The sequence below is a fragment of the Saccopteryx leptura genome, chromosome 7 (assembly GCF_036850995.1).
Source record: "Saccopteryx leptura isolate mSacLep1 chromosome 7, mSacLep1_pri_phased_curated, whole genome shotgun sequence".
Taxonomy (NCBI): Eukaryota; Metazoa; Chordata; class Mammalia; order Chiroptera; family Emballonuridae; genus Saccopteryx; species Saccopteryx leptura.
This window is the reverse complement of record NC_089509.1, coordinates 107,922,009-107,946,236: the sequence shown is the minus strand read 5'-3', so window position 1 is coordinate 107,946,236 and position 24,228 is coordinate 107,922,009. Positions and strand designations below refer to the sequence as shown.

General features: G+C 45.6%; 1 protein-coding gene across 1 annotated transcript in view; it reads left to right on the top strand.

Moving 5' to 3' along the window:
- The window catches only part of AP1S3 (adaptor related protein complex 1 subunit sigma 3), a 71,756-nt gene extending 47,754 nt beyond the window's left edge, over window positions 1-24,002 (top strand). The window contains exons 2-5 of the mRNA XM_066345835.1: window positions 3,937-4,115; window positions 7,945-8,053; window positions 17,101-17,238; window positions 21,815-24,002. Of these exons, the coding sequence (XP_066201932.1) occupies window positions 3,937-4,115; window positions 7,945-8,053; window positions 17,101-17,238; window positions 21,815-21,850 (462 nt within the window). The 3' untranslated portion in view covers window positions 21,851-24,002. The remainder of the gene's footprint in view (window positions 1-3,936; window positions 4,116-7,944; window positions 8,054-17,100; window positions 17,239-21,814) is intronic.
- The last annotated feature ends 226 nt before the right edge of the window (window positions 24,003-24,228 follow it).

The following is a 24,228-nucleotide window of genomic DNA, read 5'->3' as shown; positions in this document are numbered from 1 at the left end:
CTCTCTGTCTCTGTCACACACATACACACACTGAGGAATCTGCGTTCCCAATGAGGCAGGAGGCAGTTCAGAGCCTGGGCTGGAGAGGATGCCCTGACATAGGAAAAAAGCCAAGGCTGAGGGTAGGTGTAGGAGGAGCTGAGGAAATCCTTCAGAAGGTTTGTTATCCTCTTGGCTGCTCAGAGTCGGGGTGTGAGGGTGGAGATGGAGACTAAGAGGGACATGGTGGTGACCTGGAATAACCTGTGCAGGAAATAAGAGTAGGATTTGAGTAGTGACCCTTTACACGAAGAGGAGAGGCGCCTGAAAAGTCTTTAAGCAACGCTGACGATTCGGCGGGGCTGGACCTTCGTACATTTATGGTTGGACCAACCTGCACGGTGCCCGATGCCTCAGTATAGAAGGGAAGAGGAGAGTGGGGAGGCTGATCTGGGTTGGAAATGTGCAGAGTGGCTGCAGAAGTTGGAAGGGGCAAAGGAGGGGAGGACCCTAGCAACCGTGTTGTTGAAGTGATGCATTATGGGATCGCGCTGCCAGAGGAAGGGCCCGTCAGGTGGACGGAATTGGAGGAAAGGAACATATTCTGTGTATTTATATTTGCAGCTCAGATCCTGAAATTCAGGCTAGTACCTAAAAAGGTGGTGTTTCTAGGTATTACCCGTCTCTCCATTACCCCTTTCTTAGCAACATTACTGAAAGGAAATGCCCAGTGGTTGTTTTCTGAAGCCAAATAAAGTTTGTTGAATCATGTCAACTTGAATTTAATTTGCCCTTTGTAATTATTGAAGAAAAACCACCCAACTGCCTTTTTTCCTTACTCGCAAGCTGATGATAACCAAAAATGGTATTTGATTAACCTCTTGAAACATATTCAGATATGCCTTGAAGGACTAAATTGATAAATTGGATAAAATCAATTGCTGGAGGTGATGACTCTTACGAATCATCCTAACTCATTCTGCTGAGTGCCTCCCGCCGCAAGGTTAGATCTGACAGAGATGTAACAGACACCAGACGCCAGAGCAGAACTTGAGAGGATCAAATCTTTCAACACTGTCTTATGCAATGCGATTTATTGGGTAAACTTGGACCTATTTGTTGCTTCTTTTGAATGTGGAATGCGTGCTTATTATATTTTGCAAGGGCTTTATGGATACATGTCATATGTCCCTGATTATCCTTTCTCTTTGAATTTATTGTTAGAATGGAAAAAAATTGTTCTTTGTTTATTGTTTTCCATTGTTGATCCATGATTTAAAGAGCAGGCACCTGCTTTTGAGTGAGGTTTACAACATAGGGAACTAGATAGTAATCTACAGTTCAACTCAGCAATAGTTACAACCACCAGCCTCTCACTGAGATTCTGACATTTTCTGAGTACCCCAAATTAAAAGTAGTATAAAGCCCATGGAGAAATCTGGAAGAACTGCAGCCATGATGATTTTGACATCTAAAAATAGAACCAATAAGGAAAAGTCATGAAAGCGGGACTATTTCTTCTGGAAGGAAAAGACTCAGGATTCACTTAAAAGCTGTCTTCAGATATGCAGTTAGTTGTTATTCCGAGGATGGTGATATGTCTTTTACATACTCTGTGGATAAAATCAGGAAAAACTGGTTTAAATTGCAACAGAAGAGATTTAGATTAAATAGGAAGAAGAAAATTTTCTGTCAGGAAATGCAAAGTGAACATTAAGAAAATGTGTGGATTTCACTTCTGTAATGAAAGTCTGATTATTCACGAAACATCAGATTGCAAAGGTTTATTCATTGGTGATTATCCAAAAGGGGGGAGGGGCTTAATCTCAAGATTCTGAGATTTTGTTATTCTATCACCACTCAACTTTGAACTTTTAAAATGTCACTTTTATTATTGTATCTTCTTGGAAGCGGAAGTAACTTCCTCAATGTGATCCTTAGAAAACAGTAACCATTCCATTATTGAATCATCTATACCTGCTCTGATAGTGAAATAGGTATTTAAGAAAATGCTGTGTTCTAAGCAAATATTTAAAATTTTAGACTGAAGGTGATTTTTCTTAAAGCTGCTAGGTGTGTAGGGCTTTTAAACTTGCTTTCTCTTCATTTACCATCCTTGGCCATCAAGTGCTTGTTATAACAGGTGTTTCCTTTCTAAGACAGAAGCTAGTTTATTAAGAACACCTCAAATTCTAGAGGTTGGGAGTATGGAAAGCTCTGAGGAAAACCTGGTTTCTTTTGACCGCTAGGCATTGATACGTAGTGAGCTTATATGACTTAACACCATGACATTCAGAGTCAAACCTTTGCAATAAAAGGAGTTGAATATTGTATTTGTAAAAAGTTTTAAAAAGTAATTTTTTTGGTTCCCAGTATATACTATTTCCTCCATAACATCATTAATCTTAACAATGAATTTTGTTTTAAAAAAACAACAACAACAAAAACTCAAGTTTTGATTCTAAATGTGATATACTGGGGATTGAAAAAACTTAATCTCTCATAAAATAAAGACTGTGGGAATGTAAATTGGTGCAGCCACTAAGGAAAAGAGTGTGCAGGTTCCTCAAAGAATTATCATTCAATCCAGCAATGCCACTTCTGAGTATTTCTAAAGGGAATGAATACAGTATCTAGAGGAGATATCTCATTCCTAAGTTTGTTACGGCGTGATTCACAGTAATCAAGACATGGAATCAATCTGAGTTTATTGGCAGATGAATGGATTTAAAGAAAGGTGATACACATACACACACACACACTGGAATATTACTCATGCATCAAAAAGGAGGAAATCCTGTTAATTGTAGGATCATGGGTGAACCTGGAAGGCATCATGCTAAATGAAATAAGCCAGGCCCAAAAAGACAAATAGTGCATGATCTCACTTATATGTAGAATCTAAAAAAAGTCAAACTCATGCAGACAGTAGACAGGAGCTCCTGCAGACAGGAGCAGGGATCTGGGGAAATCAGGAAATACTGGTCAGAGGGAGCAAAGTGGGGTCATCAAACGAGTAAGTAGAGAGCTAATGTACAGCATGGTGACTGTAGTTCGTCATCCTGTATCAAACGCTGGAAATTTGCTAAGAGAGGGTATTTCAGTGTTTTCATCACACCCCCAAAAATGGTAGCTAGTGAGTTGCTACGTGAATTAGTTTGACAGTAGTAGCCACTTCACTATGCGTATGTATCAAATCATGCTGTTCACTGTAAGTATGTACAATTTTCATTTTAAAAAAATGACAAAATACTGTCCCCTTCTCACTTCCTCACTCCACCCCTCCCACCTTGCTGAATCCTCATTTCCCTTAGTTCTCTTCTTTATTTCTCTATTATCATTATGTTTCTACACTTGTGATATGGAATGGGGATATAATTTTTAAAGTAAACTCTTCCACTGTTTTTAACATTTATTTTTTTGCTTGTGAAGGAAGCATCTAACATATCCTTAAAAAGAGTTATATGCTTCCTTGATGTATTTTTCTCCCTGGACTCCATTTGTGACTCATAAAAGGAAATTAAAAAAAAAAAAAAAAGAACTTATCTTTCCCTTACAATAAGAAATAAACTTCATTGGTGGTGTACACATTTCATCGTTTCTCTGATTCAGAGAAAAAATAGTTTCCGGGCTGGTAAGTCTCTTTCCATCGGTTTGAAATTATAACCCTTTGCACATGCTGCCACCGCATTTTAGTGTCTATGTAGGCAGGGGTCCCCAAACTTTTTACACAGGGGGCCAGTTCACTGTCCCTCAGACTGTTGGAAGGCCGCCACATACAGTGGTCCTCTCACTGACCACCAATGAAAAAGGTGCCCCTTCCAGAAGTGTGGCGGGGGCCAGATAAATGGCCTCCAGGGGCCGCATGCGGCCCGTGGGCCGTAGTTTGGGGACGCCTGATAGAGTGATTTGGCTGACTGAGTTCTGTTGTTTCTTTCTGCCCCTCATTTGTTCTAGATACATTTCATATTGCTCTTCAGTCGACAGGGGAAACTCCGGCTGCAGAAATGGTACACGACTCTCCCCGACAAAGAGAGGAAGAAGATCACCCGGGAAATTGTTCAGATTGTTCTCTCGCGCGGTCAGAGGACGAGCAGCTTCATTGACTGGAAGGAGCTCAAGCTTGTTTATAAAAGGTGTGAGTAACTTTAGGAGAACTGTGTTTCCTGTTACTGCTTTGCAACCTAAAATCCTGAACATTTTAGGTTGCAACACTAATTTCACCATCTACCGACATCTCTGAAGACCGGAGCCCACATAGCTGTACCAGTAGACTCAACAAGGAAAGAACGCTCACGTATTGAAAGGCCTTTCCCGTGCCGGGATGAATTCTAAGCACTTAGTTGACACGGTGATAGTGCACTCCGGCGTCCAGGAAACACCCTGTGGACGCTGCTCTGTTCCCGGCACTGTGCTGGTGGCTGCGGACACAGCAGTGACCAGAACAGCGAGCAGTCCTGCTCTCACGGTGCTTACTCACTTGTTAAATAAACAGAGTATCTTCAGTTAGTAATAAATGTTTATAAGAAAAATGAGGATTAATGTGGTCCAGAGATGGGAAGCTCTTTTCATTGTTATTATTACTCATATTTGCAGATGAAGAAGCTGAGGCCACAGGGAGTTTAAGTAATTAGTCCCCAGTACGGTGGTGAACAAGGCAGACCTCGTACCTGCCTTTGGGAAACCACTGATCTGGTTGGGGGAGAGACAGGCCATAAAGGGGGCAATGAAGAGACTAGATGCTCTGAGGCAGGGCGGGCAGGCAGGCACAGGGCATCCGGTCCAGTCAGACAAGACAGACATTTCCTGGAAGAAGTGACATCCATGCTCAGAGCCACAGGAGGAGTAGAGTTAGCCACACAGCTCATGTAGAGAAGAGTATCTCAGGTGGAAAAACACACAGGACTTGACAATCCGAGGGTGGAGACATTCAAAATGCGGCAGAAGAGTGTGAGCGAGGGGGTGGGCAGCGTGACTTCCTGGGACCCTCTGCCAGTTTACAAAGTTTACAGAGAACAGTTCACAAGCCAGGGAGGGGCGTGAACAGACATCGTGATTACCATGGACTAAAGGACTCTGTCCCCGATAACAGCTCCTCCAGGTAAAATTTTGTGGAGGGCCTTTCACATAATTAACAAAAGTAATCCAATCACCCCAGTATTTTTATACATTTCAGTTTCCATTTGGGGAGGGTATGGAATATGATGGATAATTATTTCACTCTTGGACATAGTGGGGGGGACGCTCTGGAGAGCAGGTGGGGGAGACGCTCTGGAGAGCAAGTGGGGGAGATGCGCTGGAGGGCAGGTGGGGAGACACTCTGGAGAGCAGGTGGGGGAGGCGCTCTGGAGAGCAGGTGGGGGAGACGCTCTGGAGAGCAGGTGGGGGAGACGCTCTGGAGAGCAGGTGGGGGAGATGCGCTGGAGGGCAGGTGGGGGAGACACTCTGGAGAGCAGGCGGGGAGACACTCTGGAGGGCAGGCGGGGAGACGCTCTGGAGAGCAGGTGAGGGAGACACTCTGGAGAGCAGGCGGGGGGGGGGGACGCTCTGGAGAGCAGGTGGGGGGGACGCTCTGGAGAGCAGGTGGGGAGACGCTCTGGAGGGCAGGTGGGGAGACACGCTGGAGAGCAGGTGGGGGAGGCGCTCTGGAGAGCAGGTGGGGGGGGGACGCTCTGGAGAGCAGGTGGGGGAGACGCTCTGGAGGGCAGGTGGGGAGACGCTCTGGAGAGCAGGTGGGGGAGGCGCTCTGGAGGGCAGGTGGGGGAGACACTCTGGAGAGCAGGTGGGGAGACGCTCTGGAGAGCAGGTGGGGAGACTCGCTGGAGAGCAGGTGGGGGAGACGCTCTGGAGAGCAGGTGGGGGAGACTCGCTGGAGAGCAGGTGGGGGAGACGCTCTGGAGAGCAGGTGGGGGAGACGCTCTGGAGAGCAGGTGGGGGGGATGCTCTGGAGAGCAGGTGGGGAGACGCTCTGGAGGGCAGGTGGGGGAGACTCGCTGGAGAGCAGGTGGGGGGGATGCTCTGGAGAGCAGGTGGGGAGACGCTCTGGAGGGCAGGTGGGGGAGACTCGCTGGAGAGCAGGTGGGGGGGATGCTCTGGAGAGCAGGTGGGGAGACGCCCTGGAGGGCAGGTGGGGAGACGCTCTGGAGAGCAGGTGGGGGGGATGCTCTGGAGAGCAGGTGGGGGAGACACTCTGGAGAGCAGGTGGGGGGGATGCTCTGGAGAGCAGGTAGGGGAGACGCTCTGGAGAGCAGGTGGGGGAGACGCTCTGGAGAGCAGGTGGGGAGACGCTCTGGAGAGCAGGTGGGGGAGACACTCTGGAGAGCAGGTGGGGAGACGCTCTGGAGAGCAGGTGGGGGAGACTCGCTGGAGAGCAGGTGGGGGAGACGCTCTGGAGAGCAGGTGGGGGGGATGCTCTGGAGGGCAGGTGGGGGGGATGCTCTGGAGAGCAGGAGGGGGAGACGCGCTGGAGAGCAGGAGGGGGAGATGCGCTGGAGAGCAGGAGGGGGAGACGCTCTGGAGAGCAGGTGGGGGAGACGCTCTGGAGAGCAGGTGGGGAGACGCTCTGGAGAGCAGGTGGGGGAGACACTCTGGAGAGCACGTGGGGAGACGCTCTGGAGAGCAGGTGGGGGAGACTCGCTGGAGAGCAGGTGGGGGGGATGCTCTGGAGGGCAGGTGGGGGGGATGCTCTGGAGGGCAGGAGGGGGAGACGCGCTGGAGAGCAGGAGGGGGAGACGCTCTGGAGAGCAGGTGGGGGAGACGCTCTGGAGAGCAGGTGGGGAGACGCTCTGGAGAGCAGGTGGGGGAGACACTCTGGAGAGCACGTGGGGAGACGCTCTGGAGAGCAGGTGGGGGAGACTCGCTGGAGAGCAGGTGGGGGAGACGCTCTGGAGAGCAGGTGGGGGGGATGCTCTGGAGGGCAGGTGGGGGGGATGCTCTGGAGAGCAGGAGGGGGAGACGCTCTGGAGGGCTGGTGGGGGAGACACGCTGGAGAGCAGGAGGGGGAGACGCTCTGGAGAGCAGGTGGGGAGAAGCTCTGGAGGGCAGGTGGGGAGACACGCTGGAGAGCAGGTGGGGGAGGCGCTCTGGAGAGCAGGTGGGGGAGACTCTCTGGAGAGCAGGTGGCGGAGACTCGCTGGAGAGCAGGTGGGGGAGACGCTCTGGAGAGCAGGTGGGGGGGATGCTCTGGAGGGCAGGTGGGGGGGATGCTCTGGAGAGCAGGAGGGGGAGACGCTCTGGAGGGCTGGTGGGGGAGACACGCTGGAGAGCAGGAGGGGGAGACGCTCTGGAGAGCAGGTGGGGAGAAGCTCTGGAGGGCAGGTGGGGAGACACGCTGGAGAGCAGGTGGGGGAGGCGCTCTGGAGAGCAGGTGGGGGAGACTCTCTGGAGAGCAGGTGGCGGAGACTCGCTGGAGAGCAGGTGGGGGAGACGCTCTGGAGAGCAGGTGGGGGGGGACGCTCTGGAGAGCAGGTGGGGGGACGCTCTGGAGAGCAGGTGGGGGAGGCACTCTGGAAAGCAGGTGGGGGAGATGCTCTGGAGAGCAGGTCGGGGAGACGCTCTGGAGAGCAGGTGGCGGAGACTCGCTGGAGAGCAGGTGGGGGAGACGCTCTGGAGAGCAGGTGGGGGGATGCTCTGGAGGGCACGTGGGGGAGACGCTCTGGAGGGCAGGTGGGGAGACACGCTGGAGAGCAGGTGGGGGAGACGCTGGAGGGCAGGTGGGGGAGACGCTCTGGAGAGCAGGTGGGGGGATGCTCTGGAGGGCAGGTGGGGGAGACACGCTGGAGGGCAGGTGGGGGAGATATTCTGGAGAGCAGGTGGGGGTGGGGGAGAAGCGGGGAGGGGACGCTCTGGAGGGCAGGTGGGGGGGACACTCTGGAGAGTAGGAGGTAACTATCTTCACTGGGGTGAAAACCACCTTCAGGTTGTTTAATGGGTCATCATGTTTTCCTTTATTTTTTTCTTTTCAAGGTATGCTAGTTTATATTTTTGCTGCGCAGTAGAAAATCAGGACAATGAGCTCTTGACACTTGAGATTGTGCATCGTTATGTGGAGTTGCTGGACAAGTACTTTGGCAATGTAAGTGTGGTCTGTTCGACTCAGCTGGGCTCCATCTCTACTCTTACTTCCGTCTGTCCTTTGTCACACTCCTCTCTCTCAAGTGTAAAATACGAATTGCATTTGGACCAGGGATGGGCTCTCCCCACTTCCTGCCATTCTTCAATGACAGGCTTCAAGTTTTCAAGAGGCAGGTGTGTCTCTGTCCTCAGACCACAGTGACACTAGACACCTTGTTTAATGCATTAGAATTTCATTGTGGGGGACTCCTTCTTTGTTCTCAACTATCATCTCTCGTCTATTTTGATATTTTAACCCTCTCTAGCTTCTTTTACTGGGTTACACATGTTCTTTACTGTTATTTATATATAAGAAAAAAACAACACCAACAAAATAAAGAAAACTAAATCCCTTTTTGCTCACCTTGCTGTTCTATCCCCTTGCCTTTACTGCCAAGTAATATACCATGGGGGGGGGGGGGGCTGTGAGCTCCTTCATTCTGCGGCTGCTTACCGCCTGCGTTCCACCTTTGCTGCTCCACGGAAATCAGTGACCACTGGCCCCGCCCCGGCGGTCCACGCTCGGGATGCTTCTCCAGTCTTCATCCGCTTCACCTCTCCGCAGCACTGGATGCTTGATTGCTAGGTTTCTGGAGGCCTGGTCTTCCGCCTGCTCTCTGAATGCCCGCCCTGCTGCTCTGCCTCCTCTCCTGTGTGGCCGCTTGCTTTTCCCTCCGCGAAATCTGTTCCCGGGTGACTCTTTCTGGCTGTGCTGATGATGCTCTTCGCTGGGATTCTTGTGGTCATCTTAGTCTTTTTTTTTTTTTTCTGCATTCTTCTGAAGTTGGAAATGGGGAGAGACAGACAGACTCCCGCATGCGCCTGACCGGGATCCACCCAGCACGCCCACCAGGGGGCGACGCTCTGCCCCTCCGAGGCGTCGCTCTGCTGCGACCAGAGCCACTCTAGCGCCTGGGGCAGAGGCCAAGGAGCCATCCCCAGCGCCTGGGCCATCTTTGCTCCAATGGAGCCTCGCTGCGGGAGGGGAAGAGAGAGACAGAGAGGAAGGAGAGGGGGAGGGGTGGAGAAGCAGATGGGCGCTTCTCCTGTGTGCCCTGGCCGGGAATCGAACCGAGACTTCTGCACGCCAGGCCGACACTCTACCACTGAGCCAACCGGCCAGGGCCCATCTTAGTCTTTAACACAACAGGAACCACGCTCGTCATCCGTTCTGTCTTGTGATTGAATCTATCGTGGTCCAGGACCCTTCCTTCTTTCTCTAGTCTTCGCTACGGTCTGTCTCCGTCTATTCCAGTTGGGCTGAAATTCCCCTCCTACTTCCCTGTCACAAGTCTCGGTTTAGAGGGGATTCCACTTCAGCTCCTTTTTCAAACCTCCTCTCTGGCCCTCACCTGGCCTGTTGGTCACCCTCTTTCTTACAAAGCACAGATCCCAGGGCGACATTTCTCCTCACTCAATCTCCCTCCATAGTGAATACAATCTAAACTTCTGAGCCAGGTATTCAAGCTTTCCAAACTCTGGTCCCAGACCACGCCTCCCACATCCTGGTGTTTCTTTCTCTGCATCCTTGACACAGCCGGTGTTCCAGCGACGTGGAACAGGCTGGTATTGTCCTTAACTAGTACAGGATTTGCTTGACCGCCAAATTACAGGCCTATCAAGATCATGACCTAGGATGTATTTGTATGTTTTTTTTCAAAACCTGTAACCTGCTCTGAATCAGATTTTAGCAAACGTTCCAGAAACAATGAACTTTGTTCGTACTCGGAGTCATTGAACCATTGGATTCGGAAAATGTGTTCCTCTTAGTACTACTCTCTTCCATGTTCCCTTGCTCACGGAAATTTTTATTAAGAGTTGTTAGGAGAGCTTACTTCCAGGAAGGTTTTCTGTACTCCATTTCATGGAATGGGCGGTGTTAGCAGTATTGGTTGGGGTTCTGTCAGATTGATTGCAACACTTTTTATAGGAGGTGCACTTGAAGGGTTTCTGAAAAGTGTTCCTGCTACCCCTCCTTCTGAACCCCCTCACTGCCTTTCATTCCCCTCCCCTCCCCTTTCCTTTGTCAATTATGATAAGACCTAAAATGTTTCTTTAGGGACTTTAGCTTGTTGATTAATATATAAAAGTAATAAGACAACTAGGACACTTTTCTTTATCTTTCTCCTGGTTTACTAAGTTTATTCCCATTATTATTATTATTATTATTTTCTGAAGCTGGAAACGGGGAGAAACAGTCAGACAGACTCTCGCATGCGCCCGACCGGGATCCACCTGGCACGCCCACCAGGGGCGACGCTCTGCCCACCAGGGGGCGATGCTCTGCCCCTCCGGGGCGTCGCTCTGTTGCGACCAGAGCCACTCTAGCGCCTGGGGCAGAGGCCATGGAGCCATCCCCAGCACTCGGGCTATCTTTGCTCCAAGGGAGCCTCGGCTGCAGGAGGGGAAGAGAAAGACAGAGAGGAAGGAGAGGGGGAGGGGTGGAGAAGCAGATGGGCGCTTCTCCTGTGTGCCCTGGCCGGGAATCGAACCCGGGTCCTCTGCACGCCAGGCCGACGCTCTACCACTGAGCCAACCGGCCAGGGCCTTATTCCCATTATTAAAAGAGAGATGTGCAAAGACACAATAGCAGATTCTTGTACTTGAGGTTATGCTCTCGTCATTCAGATGAACTCTGACATTTGGTACTTTCTGTTGAAATAAACTCCAGATGCGGCCTTCTGCAGAGGCCTGGAGGGGTTTTCCCGAGGCCCTGCCTTCCCCGGACTTGCCTTCTCCCCATCACTGCTGCATTCTGCTTTAACCTGTTGCATTTTTATGACTTGATCCAACTATATACAATAATGTGAATTGGGGCTGAGTGTGGATCTTGATCTTAGCTGACCGAATTTCGGGTATTCCAGAACACGTGGCTGTCTCAGGAAAAGCTGAGTCTCGGGCTCTAATAATGCTTGGCTCATTTTAAAGTACAAGGACAGCCAGGATGAATTCCTATTTTGGCATACCTTTAGAAGCTCTGTCTTTGTCAGGAACCAAACTTTAATTCACTAAAAAATTCAATGAATCTTTCATTAAGCTAAGAGCAGCTAAGAGCACTTCAAGGCTGTGCGCCCGGTAGGTGTTCGATTCTCATTAATTAACGGTGATGAGTAAGGTGCACTGATTCTCATTGACGTTGTCTCAGGAATGCTTCTCTTTGGTTTACGCTTCCTCTCGCGTTCATCCGGAAGGTTTCCTTGAGTTCTGCCCTTCATATTATCCAAGGGAAAACTTGGCACTGAGCTTCTCTTATATGGAAAAATATTACCTTCTGATGACAGATAAATCAAAATCTCTGGCTACTAATTTAAGTTATGTCTTTTTTTTTTTTTTTAAGCACTTTTCAATTCCAAGGAGATTTAGAAGGATTAACTAGTTAATCTTTCGATCTCCAGTAAGTAGCATTAACCCCAATTTATAGAGGCTAAGAGGAAATGCCTGAGAGCCTCACTTTAGATTAGGGTCTGTTCCAGGATTTAGATACCTGCCGTATTTCCCCATTTCCGACCATTGGTGAGTTTTTACTGATGTCCTCAGAAGGTGCTGACGTTGCTGTCCCAGAGAGCTTGGATCTTGATGGAGGGGATTTTCTTGCTGTAAGAAGAGGAACACTCCGAGTCCTGCAGGACCCTGGTGTCAGCTTGCTCACCAGCCAGACCCGTAATCTGGCCCGTCACATATCTCTGTTTTACAGAGAAGAAAAATGACGCTCAGAAGGGTTAAGAGAAATATTTACTTTGCTAACCCAGGGGCTTTTGGGAGGATCACAGAAACAGTGTAGTTAACAATTCTTTGCAAACTGCCCATTGCTATGTAGCTCTACCTTGCATTATGGTTATTTTATAGAAAGTTTGATACATTTCTTGTATATAACTTGATACTTTTTGTATTTACTTTAGAATGGACTTCCATAAGGGAAGTTGGGTCTTAGACTCTATCTAAAAAAACTTAGTTATTGAAATACTAGAAATATTCTTACTACATTACATATTCTGCTCTAAGAGAAGACCCTTAAACCAAATTATAGTAAAGCACAAGGCTTGATGATCAAAGATAAAGTTTAATTATCACTGTTTCTGCCTCTTATAAGCTTTCTGCCAGAATACAGACACACCAAAAAATGATTTTTAAAAGAGAGGCTCATGTGCTCATTAACACAGAAGCCATGTGTTCTTACATAATTAGATGGAATGAAGTTATTTGAGCATCTGATGTACTGGGACAAAGTGCTTATTTGGAATGAGAAGTATTTGAGTAATTAGGCAGTAGCCGAAGGTTTAGACAAAAGTTCTCCTGAAATGTTTTCTCTTCTTACTCTGCGATACAATAACCCCTTGTGGTAAGTAAGACTCAAGGAATGGTCATAGAGTAGCTTTTTAGAGTTGTTGTATATGAAACAGCTGCTCCTAGGTAACATTCTCTATCATGCCAAGAGAACTGGTGCATCCATTTCCCTTATGACGTAGCTAGCGATAGTAACTGTACATCCAAGCTGTGCGTGTATGTGCATGCGTAGTGTGTCTGTATTTTGTGTTTATTTGGCTTTGCATACCACCTTGCCTTACTCCTAGCCAATGAACTCAGGTGCAGTGAATTAACTGCCGCATAGCTTCTGGGGACGGGTGGCTGCTCTGAGAGTGGAGCATGAGAAGTTCTCAGAGAACTGGCATCAGTATCAGGTTCACTTTGCAGAATTCTCATTGCTGGTTTCTCCTAATGAGGTTCCTGTCCATCATGGACTCCTGGTCGACGCCTGCCTGGAACTCTGAGGTTCCTCAGCTCTCGCTCCTGGTACTCCTGACTTCCTGCTTCCTCTGTGACTTCCTGCTTCTTCTGACATCTGGTAACTGCTTACTTTTCCTACTTTCTTTCACATGCATGATGTCTGATATACTGGGCACTCTTTGTGTTTATCTTTTTATTTAATATTGCAAAGTAATGTGTATTTTTACCTATATTTCTGGACATATACTTTTAAAAGTAAAAATGGAATTGCATTATGCAACTATCTCTTTCCTCTTACCAGTCCGTTTTGAAGCTTTTTCCATGTCTCTCCATGAAATGTACCTCATGTCTTTCCAGGTCCTATAGAGAATCTTCATGGTATACCAGCCCATACCCAAGCAGGGGTATACCATATACTACTTAAGCAATTTCTTAAAGGATGGACTGTGGGTTATTTCCAATTTTTATTATAAATGAGACTTGCATTACTTTTGTTATTTACATATATATTATTTTGCACTAGTTTGAATATAACATAGAAATAAATTCCTTGTGGAATTGTTGGGTCAAAGATTTGTACATTTAAAAGTGATAAATACTATAATATGATCCTCCAAATGACCTATAAAACTCACACGTTCCACCAACAGTGAGTGTGAGTACCTATTTATCCATACTCAACCTAGTGGTGGTTTTTCTGAATTATCAAGATGAAAATTAATTTAATCTGCACTTTTCTGATTAGTAGTGAGGTTGTACATCTTGTATATGTGTTACCCTTTTCCATCTTTTGCCTGGTCTGTGAATTGCTTCTCGACAGCCTTTTTGATTTTTCCATTGTGGTGCTTATCTTAGGGGTTTGCAAGAATTCTTTCTGTACCATGGACACTGTTTCTTCCCTTTTGTTATCTATGTTGCAAATATTATCCCCACTCTGTTGCTGTACTTTCCAACTTGCTTATAGTGCTTGGCCCACAATATACTCTGATCTCTCTACATTTTTGCCTGGGAAACTAGGTTTTACTGTCATTCAAATACCTGAAATGAGAGTGTTCTAGAAGTAAAAAAAAAGTGTTTATTAGCTGAGAACATGTGCTTTTAGCATGGTACCTTCTCTCTGGTAGTTGTTCTTAAGAGAGAGCCCTAAAGGTCTAATAGACTCTTATTTTAAATTGGTTTATTTATTTATTTTTAAATGGTTTATATATGTGTACATATCATATATATATATATATATATATATATATATATATACACACCATATCATGCATGTATATATGTGTGGATGTATACATATATATTTGTCAGGAGAGAGAGAGAAAGAGATTTTTGAGGAAGGAGAAAGATAGATGTTGATTTACCATATATACACCTGTTGATTGCTGCTGTTTTTCAATGATGAAGAGATCGTAACCTTTGAAGATGTGTTAGATGAGTTTTTCTGAGTTGGCCATTTATTAGAGCGGTATTACATTCATTTGTTATTATGTTTCTAGATTCAATTGGATCTGTCAACATAAAACACTTTCCTTGCAGAATCTGCAAGATTATTGAACTAAATCCTAACTGTATGGAGCACTCGGCTAAAATATTGACATCCGTTTTCTGTAAAGTCACAACACTCAGTAGTATCAGAGAACTGTTACCTTCGGAAGCCGCCACCCCAGCGTCATAGCGACTAGGCCGATATGCTGGCTGACTCATTCCTTTATCCTGCACACATTTACCGTGTCCTACTGTGTGCCAGATCCCAGGGACATAAGGATGCAGGACAAGGTCTGTGCCTGGGCCCCCAGCCCGGGGGAGGGATGGAGAAGTCCGTCTATGCTAGCGCACAGACTGAATGAGAGAAAAGACGATTTGGGGAGATACTGTGCCTCTGACTTGTGGATTCAGCCTTGAAATACAAGCTTGATTTTTTCCAGAAGAATAAAGGAAAGGGCGTTTAGAGAACATTGCAGGAATTGCTGGAATGCAGAGGGCCGAGGCACAGAGGGGCACCGTGAGTCCACCCAACGTGCCATGGCAGCGAGGGGTTGAGGGCTGTCGCCGGGCACCAGACTGCGGGGCCGGGCTGTGCTGTAAGATTCCTGGGTGCCCTGCTGAGGAACTAAAACGGAGTCTTAAATCTCAAACCAGACACGGAAGAGGAACAAGGCCAGCATTTTAGGAAAGTGCTGGTGGTCATTAGCCTTGAGCAGGCACAGCCGCCACCTAGAAAAGGTCACTGCCGTGGCCCCAAAGTGGCCAGGCTGAACAGCGGCAGGGAGCTCGGAGAAGGCGGGGAGGCGCAGGAATTTGTTACACGATGGACCAACGGGAATTGGTGACCAATCTGAAAGACATGAGGCCAAGGGAGGGTGAGGAATAGGGGCAGCGGGAAAAGAAGTTGAACTGTAGCATGCCTTAGAACAGGGGTCCCCAAACTACGGCCCGCGGGCCACATGCGGCCCCCTGAGGCCATTTATCCAGCCCTCGCTGCACTTCCGGAAGGGGGGGCACCTCTTTCATTGGTGGTCAGTGAGAGGAGCACATTGACCATCTCATTAGCCAAAAGCAGGCCCATAGTTCCCATTGAAATACTGGTCAGTTTCTTGATTTAAATTTACTTGTTTTTTATTTTAAATATTGTATTTGTTCCCATTTTGTTTTTTTACTTTAAAATAAGATATGTGCAGTGTGCATAGGGATTTGTTCATAGTTTTTTTTAATAGTCCGGCCCTCCAACGGTCTGAGGGACAGTGAACTGGCCCCCTGTGTAAAAAGTTTGGGGACCCCTGCCTTAGAATGAGCTATAAATAGAGGGTGCGCCCACCGAGCAAAATAGAGGTTGGAGGGAAAGGAATGTGTCTGAGCTCAGTTCGGGACATGGTGACTTAGGCTGGGGGACATCCAGGTAGAGCTCTCTCGTTAGCAGGTGAATATATGGGACCCGGCATGTAGGTTTGGGAAGCCACCCGCACGCTAGACACGGCTGTAGCGAGTCATGAGGTTGTCCAGGGGGATCCATGTATCATATTACAAGGAGTATATGCGTGTGTGTGTGTTCTTGTGAGAAACACCAGCATTCAAGACGAAGGTGGATTGCTAGAATGGAGCCACATGGAGCGGAGATATCTGTTTGGCTGCTTGAAAAGTCTCAAGGAGTTTGTAAATACTGCTTTTATTAAAAAAACAATTTTAAAAGATTAATTTTATTTTCCAGTTGCAGTTGACGTACACTATTGTCTCAGTTTCAGGTATACGACAGAGTGATCAGGGGTTTATATGCCTTATGAGGTGATGCCCTGATAAGTCTGAAATATTTCTTAAACAAATGTAAAGGTTGGGCGAGTGTGTAGGGAGGGGGGTAAACCATCCGAGGAGCCTGAGAAAGAATCATGGGACAGGGAAGAAGCGAACAGGCACTGAACGGGACTGCCCAAGTCGGCAAGCGAGACAGAGGAGGTTTCCGAGGAAGAGATTGGGGAGGAGCTTCCCGTGTTGCGGTGATGCTGAGAGCTGGAAGTGGAATGAGAGGGGGCGCAGACCTGCTCTCAGGAGCACAGGGGATGCCGAGGTGGGTGTCCCTGCGCGGAGGGGGCGTGGGAAGGAAGCGGCAAGGAGAGCGCCTGCGTGGCTGTCCCGTGAAAGTGCCGGAAACAGCCTTGTGAGATTATGAGGAGGAGTCGTGCCCCTTGCTTTCCTGGACCGACTCTGACACTCTGCTCTGGTCCACAGTGGCGAGCCTGGTTCTCCACGTGGCCAGCGTCCTTAGTGTCCCCTGGGAACCCGTCAGAGGTTCAGATTCTCAGGCTTTACCCAGACCCACTGGATCAGAAACAACAGCAGTCATGTGTTTCAACGAACCTTCTGGGTGGGTTAGACACATTCCAAAGTTTGAGAGCCACTGGTCTGTGACATAATTTTGAGAAAAATGAGCACACTGGAGCTCTGATGTGTGAACTTCTCGGGGGTGTTCAGCAGAGCAGAGCGGGGCGGGGCTGGGTGGGGTAGGGGTTAGCTGAGCAGCCTCACTCTGCCCAGTCTCCCGTGGCTGGCTGCGACTTTAGTCGTTACCTAAGGACATGCTCTGCTTTAAAAGAAGGTGATTGTGCTAGTTGTATGTAAGGCCTAGAAATCTCTCGCTCCATGTTTCTGTCCTTACCATACTCTCTGATGTTTTTATCTTGGGTAAGCCACATGAGTGTCACTTGAAAATGCTTGCGACACAGCCAAATGTTTCCCTTGATTCCATTGCAGGTTTATCCAAACTTTTTGTTTGTTTGTTTTTTGTCCTACCAGGTCTGTGAGCTGGATATCATTTTTAATTTTGAAAAGGCTTATTTTATCCTGGATGAATTTATCATCGGTGGAGAAATTCAGGAAACCTCCAAGAAATCTGCTGTCAAAGCCATTGAAGATTCTGATATGTTACAAGAGGTCAGTGTTCAGTTTCTTGTGTGATAGGGAAAAGAAGATGGTGGTGATGATAATTGTATATTAACCAACAGTTACCGTATTTTTCGCTCCATAAGACGCACCTAGGGATTTAAGGAGGAAAATAAGAAAAAAAAAATTCTGAACCAAATGGTGTGTGTTAAAATATTTCAAAAAATACCATATTTTTTTGCTCCATAAAATGCATAGGCATTTTCCCCTCCACTTTTTGGGGAAAAAAGTGCGTCTTATGGAGCGTTAAATACAGTAAGTGGTTACTCTGTGCTGGCTACAGTTTCTAAGCAACTTACGTGTATTAATTTATTTAACTTATCACAGCAACTCTTAAGAGGTAGGTAGTTTTGTCTTCATTTTAAAGATGAGTAAACTAAGGCACAGAGAGGTTCAGTGAGCTCCTCAACATCACACAGCTTGTTGGCGTGGAAGAGAGATTTGAACCCAGGCAGTTGGGCTCCAAAGGTGTTGCCCTTCATGTCTGAGCTTTTCCGGGAGGACCCCTCTCTATCAGAAAGCTGTCAAATACTTGGTGACATTCTTCTCAAGCATAATTTGACGAGCGGTGTAAAAGACTTCCATTAAAGTATCGGCGCTACCCTGGGAAGGGAGAATAGCAGTGCATCGTCATTTCATTTTCCAGGGCTATTAATAAGAGCTTTATTATTGAAGATGGCATCTATCATTTTAATTAAAATTTCTTACACCTCCTCAGGAGGCTGTCTGTGTGCTCCGATTTGCCTGAATAAATCGGGAATACCGTGGCTTGCTTGCCGAGCTATCTGTGGACCCGGAAGCATTCATTTTATTGTGCTCCTGACTCTGTGATACTCATATAGAGTGGGGCTTTTCTTTTAGCTGTAGTCTGGATTTGTATTGGACCTAATATAGGAACATACCTACATTAGCCCCTTCAATTTTCGCAGAGACATTGGGAAACAGTGCTTCACCCTACTGACCCGGACCCTAGTAAATGAGATGATCCAACCCGGCTCTGCCACCTCTAGATATATCTGCCCATGGCATCCTTCGGTCTTGCCAAGTTACTGTTTTCATAACAGCAGGTCAAGAGATTCTAGAGTACTGTGAAGTATCTTGGAAGATTTGGCATTAAAGCCATTCTTCCTGTCCTTTGGAAGTAATAGACTGATTAAATTAATAGGACAACATGAGGGATCATTCTCCAGCCACTGTGTTTGCACATCTTTGAGCTGAGTAGTTGCTCCCGGCCATCTGGGAAACCAGTCCTGGGACATTGAGAAAGACGTCCGTTTGAGTGGGTACCCATGAACCTCTGCCTGTGCCTGTTAGAAGGCTGATGAATTTGTCACCAGAGGCGTTCTCACCTTAAAGAATGCACAGAAACTTTCTGATGTGTACTTGACTCTTCAAATGCTACAGGAATGGAATTTTACAAGGTATTTAAGAAATCAGTGGTTTGAGAATTCCACAAAACCACCTTTCTTAAAATATGCCAGGGGTTTGTTTATATGTCTCTATCCCCGGGGTCCTTATTGTGGAATCTCATTATAGGAGAAATACACTTTAAACAGGATCTTTTGGCACTTCAGTAATTAAAGTTTCTTGAATCCGGGCCAAGATACACCTGGGTTATTTTGAAACCACCCCACCCCACCCCACCCCGCCCAGTTGGAAAAAAGTTGTCAAGAGCTTGCAGTGTAGCTGGTATTTCTGGTTCCATTTCAATCTGGGAAGCAGGTATTTCAAGAGAGAGCCCGTTTACAATTAAACACTAATTGGTAGTTCATGTCCCTGGTGACTGAGTGGAAGGTCCTGATGAGTAAGTCTCAGCAGATCCTCCTCCGTTTAGCCCCTGGGCCCCATAGTGAGCAAGCCAGGTCATGACTGCCCTCTAAATCTCACTGAATTAAAGCACCTGCCACATGGAAACAGCATTATCAATATTCTGATGCAGGCCTGTGGAACGTAAATAAGTCAATGAACATCTGGGGAGCTGGTTGAAAAATTGACTTTGTATTATATATTTGGTTTGCTTTGTATATCTGGTCAGAGAAGTTTAGAATGGATGAGCACAAGTAATAGAATTGCACAAAGAAAAAAATATTACTGCCTTTTTTTTTCCCCTGCCTTGGGACCTAAGCACCTGTTTGTAGTTACTAAAGGTTGAGGGAGGCCTTTGCAACGTTGCTTTCGCTTTTAGTCCAATGGAAAACCTCGAAGTAGCCCCTGGAACTTGTCCCTTGAGCCCTAGCTAAGAAAAGGCTGTCTCCCAGTATTTAGTAAGGAAATATATAGTCTTAAATCTCCAAATGCTGGAAGCTTATTCTGAGTTTACTGGGGCAAGAGTTAAGAACATGGAAATAAATGAACAGTTTAATTGGTTGGGAATGACTTTAGGTGGTGTCTTATTTTGAAGGTAACAACTAAGTACTATGGACCTCAGGGGCAAAGTGGTTAGAAGGTCAAAAAGACAAACAAAACAAACCTCTGAAAGAGGATCGTGACCTTGGGTTGTCGAGGTTGCAGTTCCTGAGATTTCCAGTGGAGGTGACATATGGAAGATGTTTTGACCACAGAATAAGAAAGCAAGTTTAGAAGGCAGGGTCAAGTGGTACCCCATTAGCTCTAGCAATAGGATACCTTGCATGTGTATGTGTGGGTCCACGAGATAATGGCTTAAAGCAAGAGCCCTAAAGCATGACCGTGTTAACAGCCCTGCCGACAATCCTGCGGTAAGAGGTCATAGCATGGACGGTGCTGAATGCCCAGGAAACATGCAGTGCCAGATGGGTAACAGGAGCGATCCCAGGACACAGGCTCCAGTCCTTGTGAAAGGCCAGGGCAGAGCTCTTTACGGCAGCGCCAGCCTTCAAAGCCTGTTCCAACCGTTCAAGTAGCAAGTTCAAGGCAATGCCAACCTCATACACGACTGGTTGACGTCATCTGAGTAACAGCGCAGCTCGGGCAATGCAGCCATGCGGTCTGAAGCAGATCCAGTTAGCCAGTGTCAGGAAGCAGGTCCCAGTCACTAGAGGCCAGTGAACTGTGAAGTCAGTGAGGGGACGCCCCCAGGGCCTTTTGTTGGCCCCGGTTCTTTCCAAGGCTGCAGGCTCATAGGGTCAGATTCACAAAGGTAAGGTATCTTAAATGCAAAGACTATGTAGCCAAACAATGGATATAAAGGGTGTGTCAGGCACTTGGTGATGAAAACCATATGCTTTTGCTCTGGATTTTGTAATATACATCATCTTTTAAAAATTCAAAATCTATTGTCATTTATTTTTTTCCTCATTTTAAATACACTTCATGCTCAATTTTGCATTTGTAACTTTGTATTCCTTTTTAAGTGATATAAACTTCAGGTGCCACAAAACAGGCATGGGTGCCTGGCCAATTGATACCCTTGCTACATTTAAAGACATGGGCTGCAGTTGTAAAAGGAAATACAGAGAAGAGGTCTTGGGGTGTGGGCTCTTCTTGGCCATACTCATCTAAGAGGTGTAAGAGCTTGATGGGATAGTGTAGACTACTGACCACAAGTATTCTCAGCAGAAGAGCACTGGCCTTCTGAACAGAGCTGGTGAAAACCAGTTGGAACACCTGATTTGTAACCCTAGTACCCTCCGAGCAGTCTCGCTTGACCTTAGTCTTGGTCTGTTTGGGCCATACTAATTGATTGTCTTCCTGGCAGGTGCACATGAATCGTGTACCCTGGAGCGCAGGCTTAAGAATGCACTGAGCGTCACAGATTGAGTTGTCAGAGGCAGGGGCATCGCCTAAGATGCCCCCCTCCATGATCTCCCTTATTGATTTAACCCAGAAGACGCCGTGTCACACACAGATATATTATAGGAAAGAGTGCAGCAGACAAACCCATCCATCGTGCAGGGTAAAGGGCTTGCTATAACTTTGAACTCTGCCTGTAATTGGGAACCCACTCAAACACACACACACACACACACACACACACACACACACACACACACACAAACAGTGCTACAAAAAAAATTATAGCCTACTGGCATGTTAGCAAACTTGATCCCTGTTGAGGAAGATGAAGAAACACAGACTGTATCCTTTGACGGAAAGTTTCTTCAAAATCCATGACAGCAAATCTTAACAATTATGGTTGTTTATTTGTTATAGATTGGCACTAAGTGTAAGAAAGATGTTCTGTACAATAACTGTAACAATACATATGTTATACAAAATGTTTCTATCCCACATGAGCCTGGCTCTGGTCCTCATGATCATCTTAGCAGACGTGCTTATCTAAAGTCAAAGGTGATACCTTGCAGCTGTTCCTGTCGCCTTGCTCTTAGCAGACATCGTCTTATGATCAAGCTTAGTTTCTCCTCAGTTGAACATTAGTAGTTCCAGCCATGTGGATGTGCGTACAAATTACACTCAAACTTCAAACCGTCGTTCTTGATTAGAAGACAGAGATTTATGTCTGCGCATACTTTTCAAGACGACTTTGCAGTCAGGGCAGAGAAAGAAGTAAAAGCATGAAGATGATTTCACAGTCTGCTCAAGGAAGTGGCTTAAGGGGAGCGTGTCCTAACGTGTTGTTCTCTTTCAGACACTGGAAGAATACATGAACAAGCCGACGTTCTAACTGTCCATCTTCCTGAGGACTCTGAGTGCTACGGACTGTGGACTTACAAATAGGCAATGCCTTGCACCCAGTTATTGGAGAGAGCCTCTGGCACCATGCCAAAAATAACTTAAAAAGGGATTTTTTTTTTTTGTTAACTAGCAAAAATTAAAGTTGTTTAACGTATTATATTTATCATTATTACATGTCTGTGTTATACTGTATAGAATTACTTATTGTAGCACTCGATGTTCAAATAACTGCTTCACAATTCATTAAACTGAACATTTGTTTGCAATGTGTTAACTGTCTATAGCATCCTAAGCTAATTTAAATACATTTGTTTAGTACGTTTTTGCCACCCTTGTTCCTCTACTGACAGGCTGAAAACTGTGTTGTGATAATCCATGAGTTAGAATGTAAAGTAGCAATACTTTTCTTACAATGTTTAGCTTTTAAAATGATATGATGGATAATTCAAAATTGTATGAAGAGTTCAGAGCTCATATGTAATAGTAGACATTTTCATACGCTTAATAATAATGTAATTTCAGTCCAGATACAATGTATCTGATTTTAATGTCCTGAACTTATTTATTTTTCAGGGTTGAAACGAAGGAAAATAACCAGAGAGTGTATAGGAGTTAAGTGTTTTTGAGGCCTTGAGTGCTGCTCTCTGGGCTGAGGTTTTCATTTTACCTTTTGATTGAATATAAGGGACAGCGCAATAAGGTCATGTTTTCTACACACTCTATGTATTGAGTTAGGCTTTTAGACATCTGGAGATACAGGTGAGGTGTATCTAAAATGACAGCCCTTATTATAAAAATAGTATAATAGAGATTCATAACAATAGTAATAATTATTATTACTATTACTAGCTTAATACTCTTCAATGTTTCAAGCACTTTAGTTGCTTGAGAGATTTTATTTCAACTGTGTTTTAATGTATTTCTAAGATTATTTGAAGTCTTACCATTTATTAGGCTTACTTAGAGCATTTAATGTTATTGCTATATGGTAGATGCCTTTTCTCCTTTTTTCTCTCCTCATCCCTAAAGAAAATATTTGCTGCTGACCATTATTAATGTGCCTAGGTCCCATTCATACTTCCTGGAATGAAAGTTCTACGCAACCAGGTAGTGTATGTGATCCGACGTTATATGGACGTAGCTTGTAATGTTGCATCTCAGTGCCTCACCTTTGATGTCTGACCTGTGCATTTTCAGTGTTAGTGTGGAAGTCTAATATCATACGCACTGGAGTGGGTAGGGACCCTCGAGTGGTTTTTCTAAGAGTGTGCTAGCTGCTGGATCCTCTGGGTGATCCCATAGGGTAGACTTAGAACATGAAGGAAAAATGTTCTCACTGATTTATCTTACCAGAGCTATTCAATATTTAGGGAAGAATGGCAAGGCAGGAGTGGAAGAACAGAAGGAAAAATTGACCAGTTCCTCCATATAACTATTATTCAATGGAAATAACTCTGATTAGTATAGGAAGCAATTATTGGGCTTTCAATATCTCACATTTCCTCAGTCATGTACTTATAATTATGGCACCAGATTGAAGTTTAACTATTTGTTTTTGATGATTTTGTTTACCTAAGGTCTTCGGTTTGCCGTTTAGCTCTTTGTTGGTGTTATTCATAGGGTGGAACTTTATTTTTAAAAACAGTTTTGTGACATGGACTTTGAACCTCATTTTTATGAACTACATATTCTTGGAAATTCTGTATCAGACACTGTCTAGCTGTAGACGGGCTTCTCAGGACTTATGTCAGCATCACATAGAAAATGAACATAGCAGTACTGCATCCTGGGGTACATTTGACGGATTTTGGGAACCTCTGATGTAGACCTTGGTGAAAATAATCATTACATTTTCTTTATATTACATAATTAGAATAAAACTAGCAAGTGAAAGAAAAGATAATGAGTATTAAATTTTATAAAACTTCCCAATAAAATATTTTTAAATTTTTAAGTGAAGAACTTGAGTGTGTTTTCATGAATAATATTTTAAAATCAGATTTCATGCTTAAAATTGCTACCCAGAATTCCTGGTAAAGTTCCTTTAATGTGACCTCTTCATTCCTTGGTGCTTCTCATCAAGGAGAAACATCACAAGTAGGTGACAATTTATGTGGGAAGGGCATTTATTGCTTTGTTCCTGTGGATGCAGTCATTCTTTAAAGCCAGTAACTCCTTTGCTTTCATTAGCTTATGTAAAGATGGCATTTATTGTGATTAAGTGAGTGAATTTTTAATTTATTCCAACTTATTTCCATACCAAGTTTCCTAAAATAACGATACAGCTTTTCTTCAAACACACACCAGTGATTTTCTATACCTAATACTTCTTCTTTAGGATTCACATTATAATTCCCAAGGAATGCC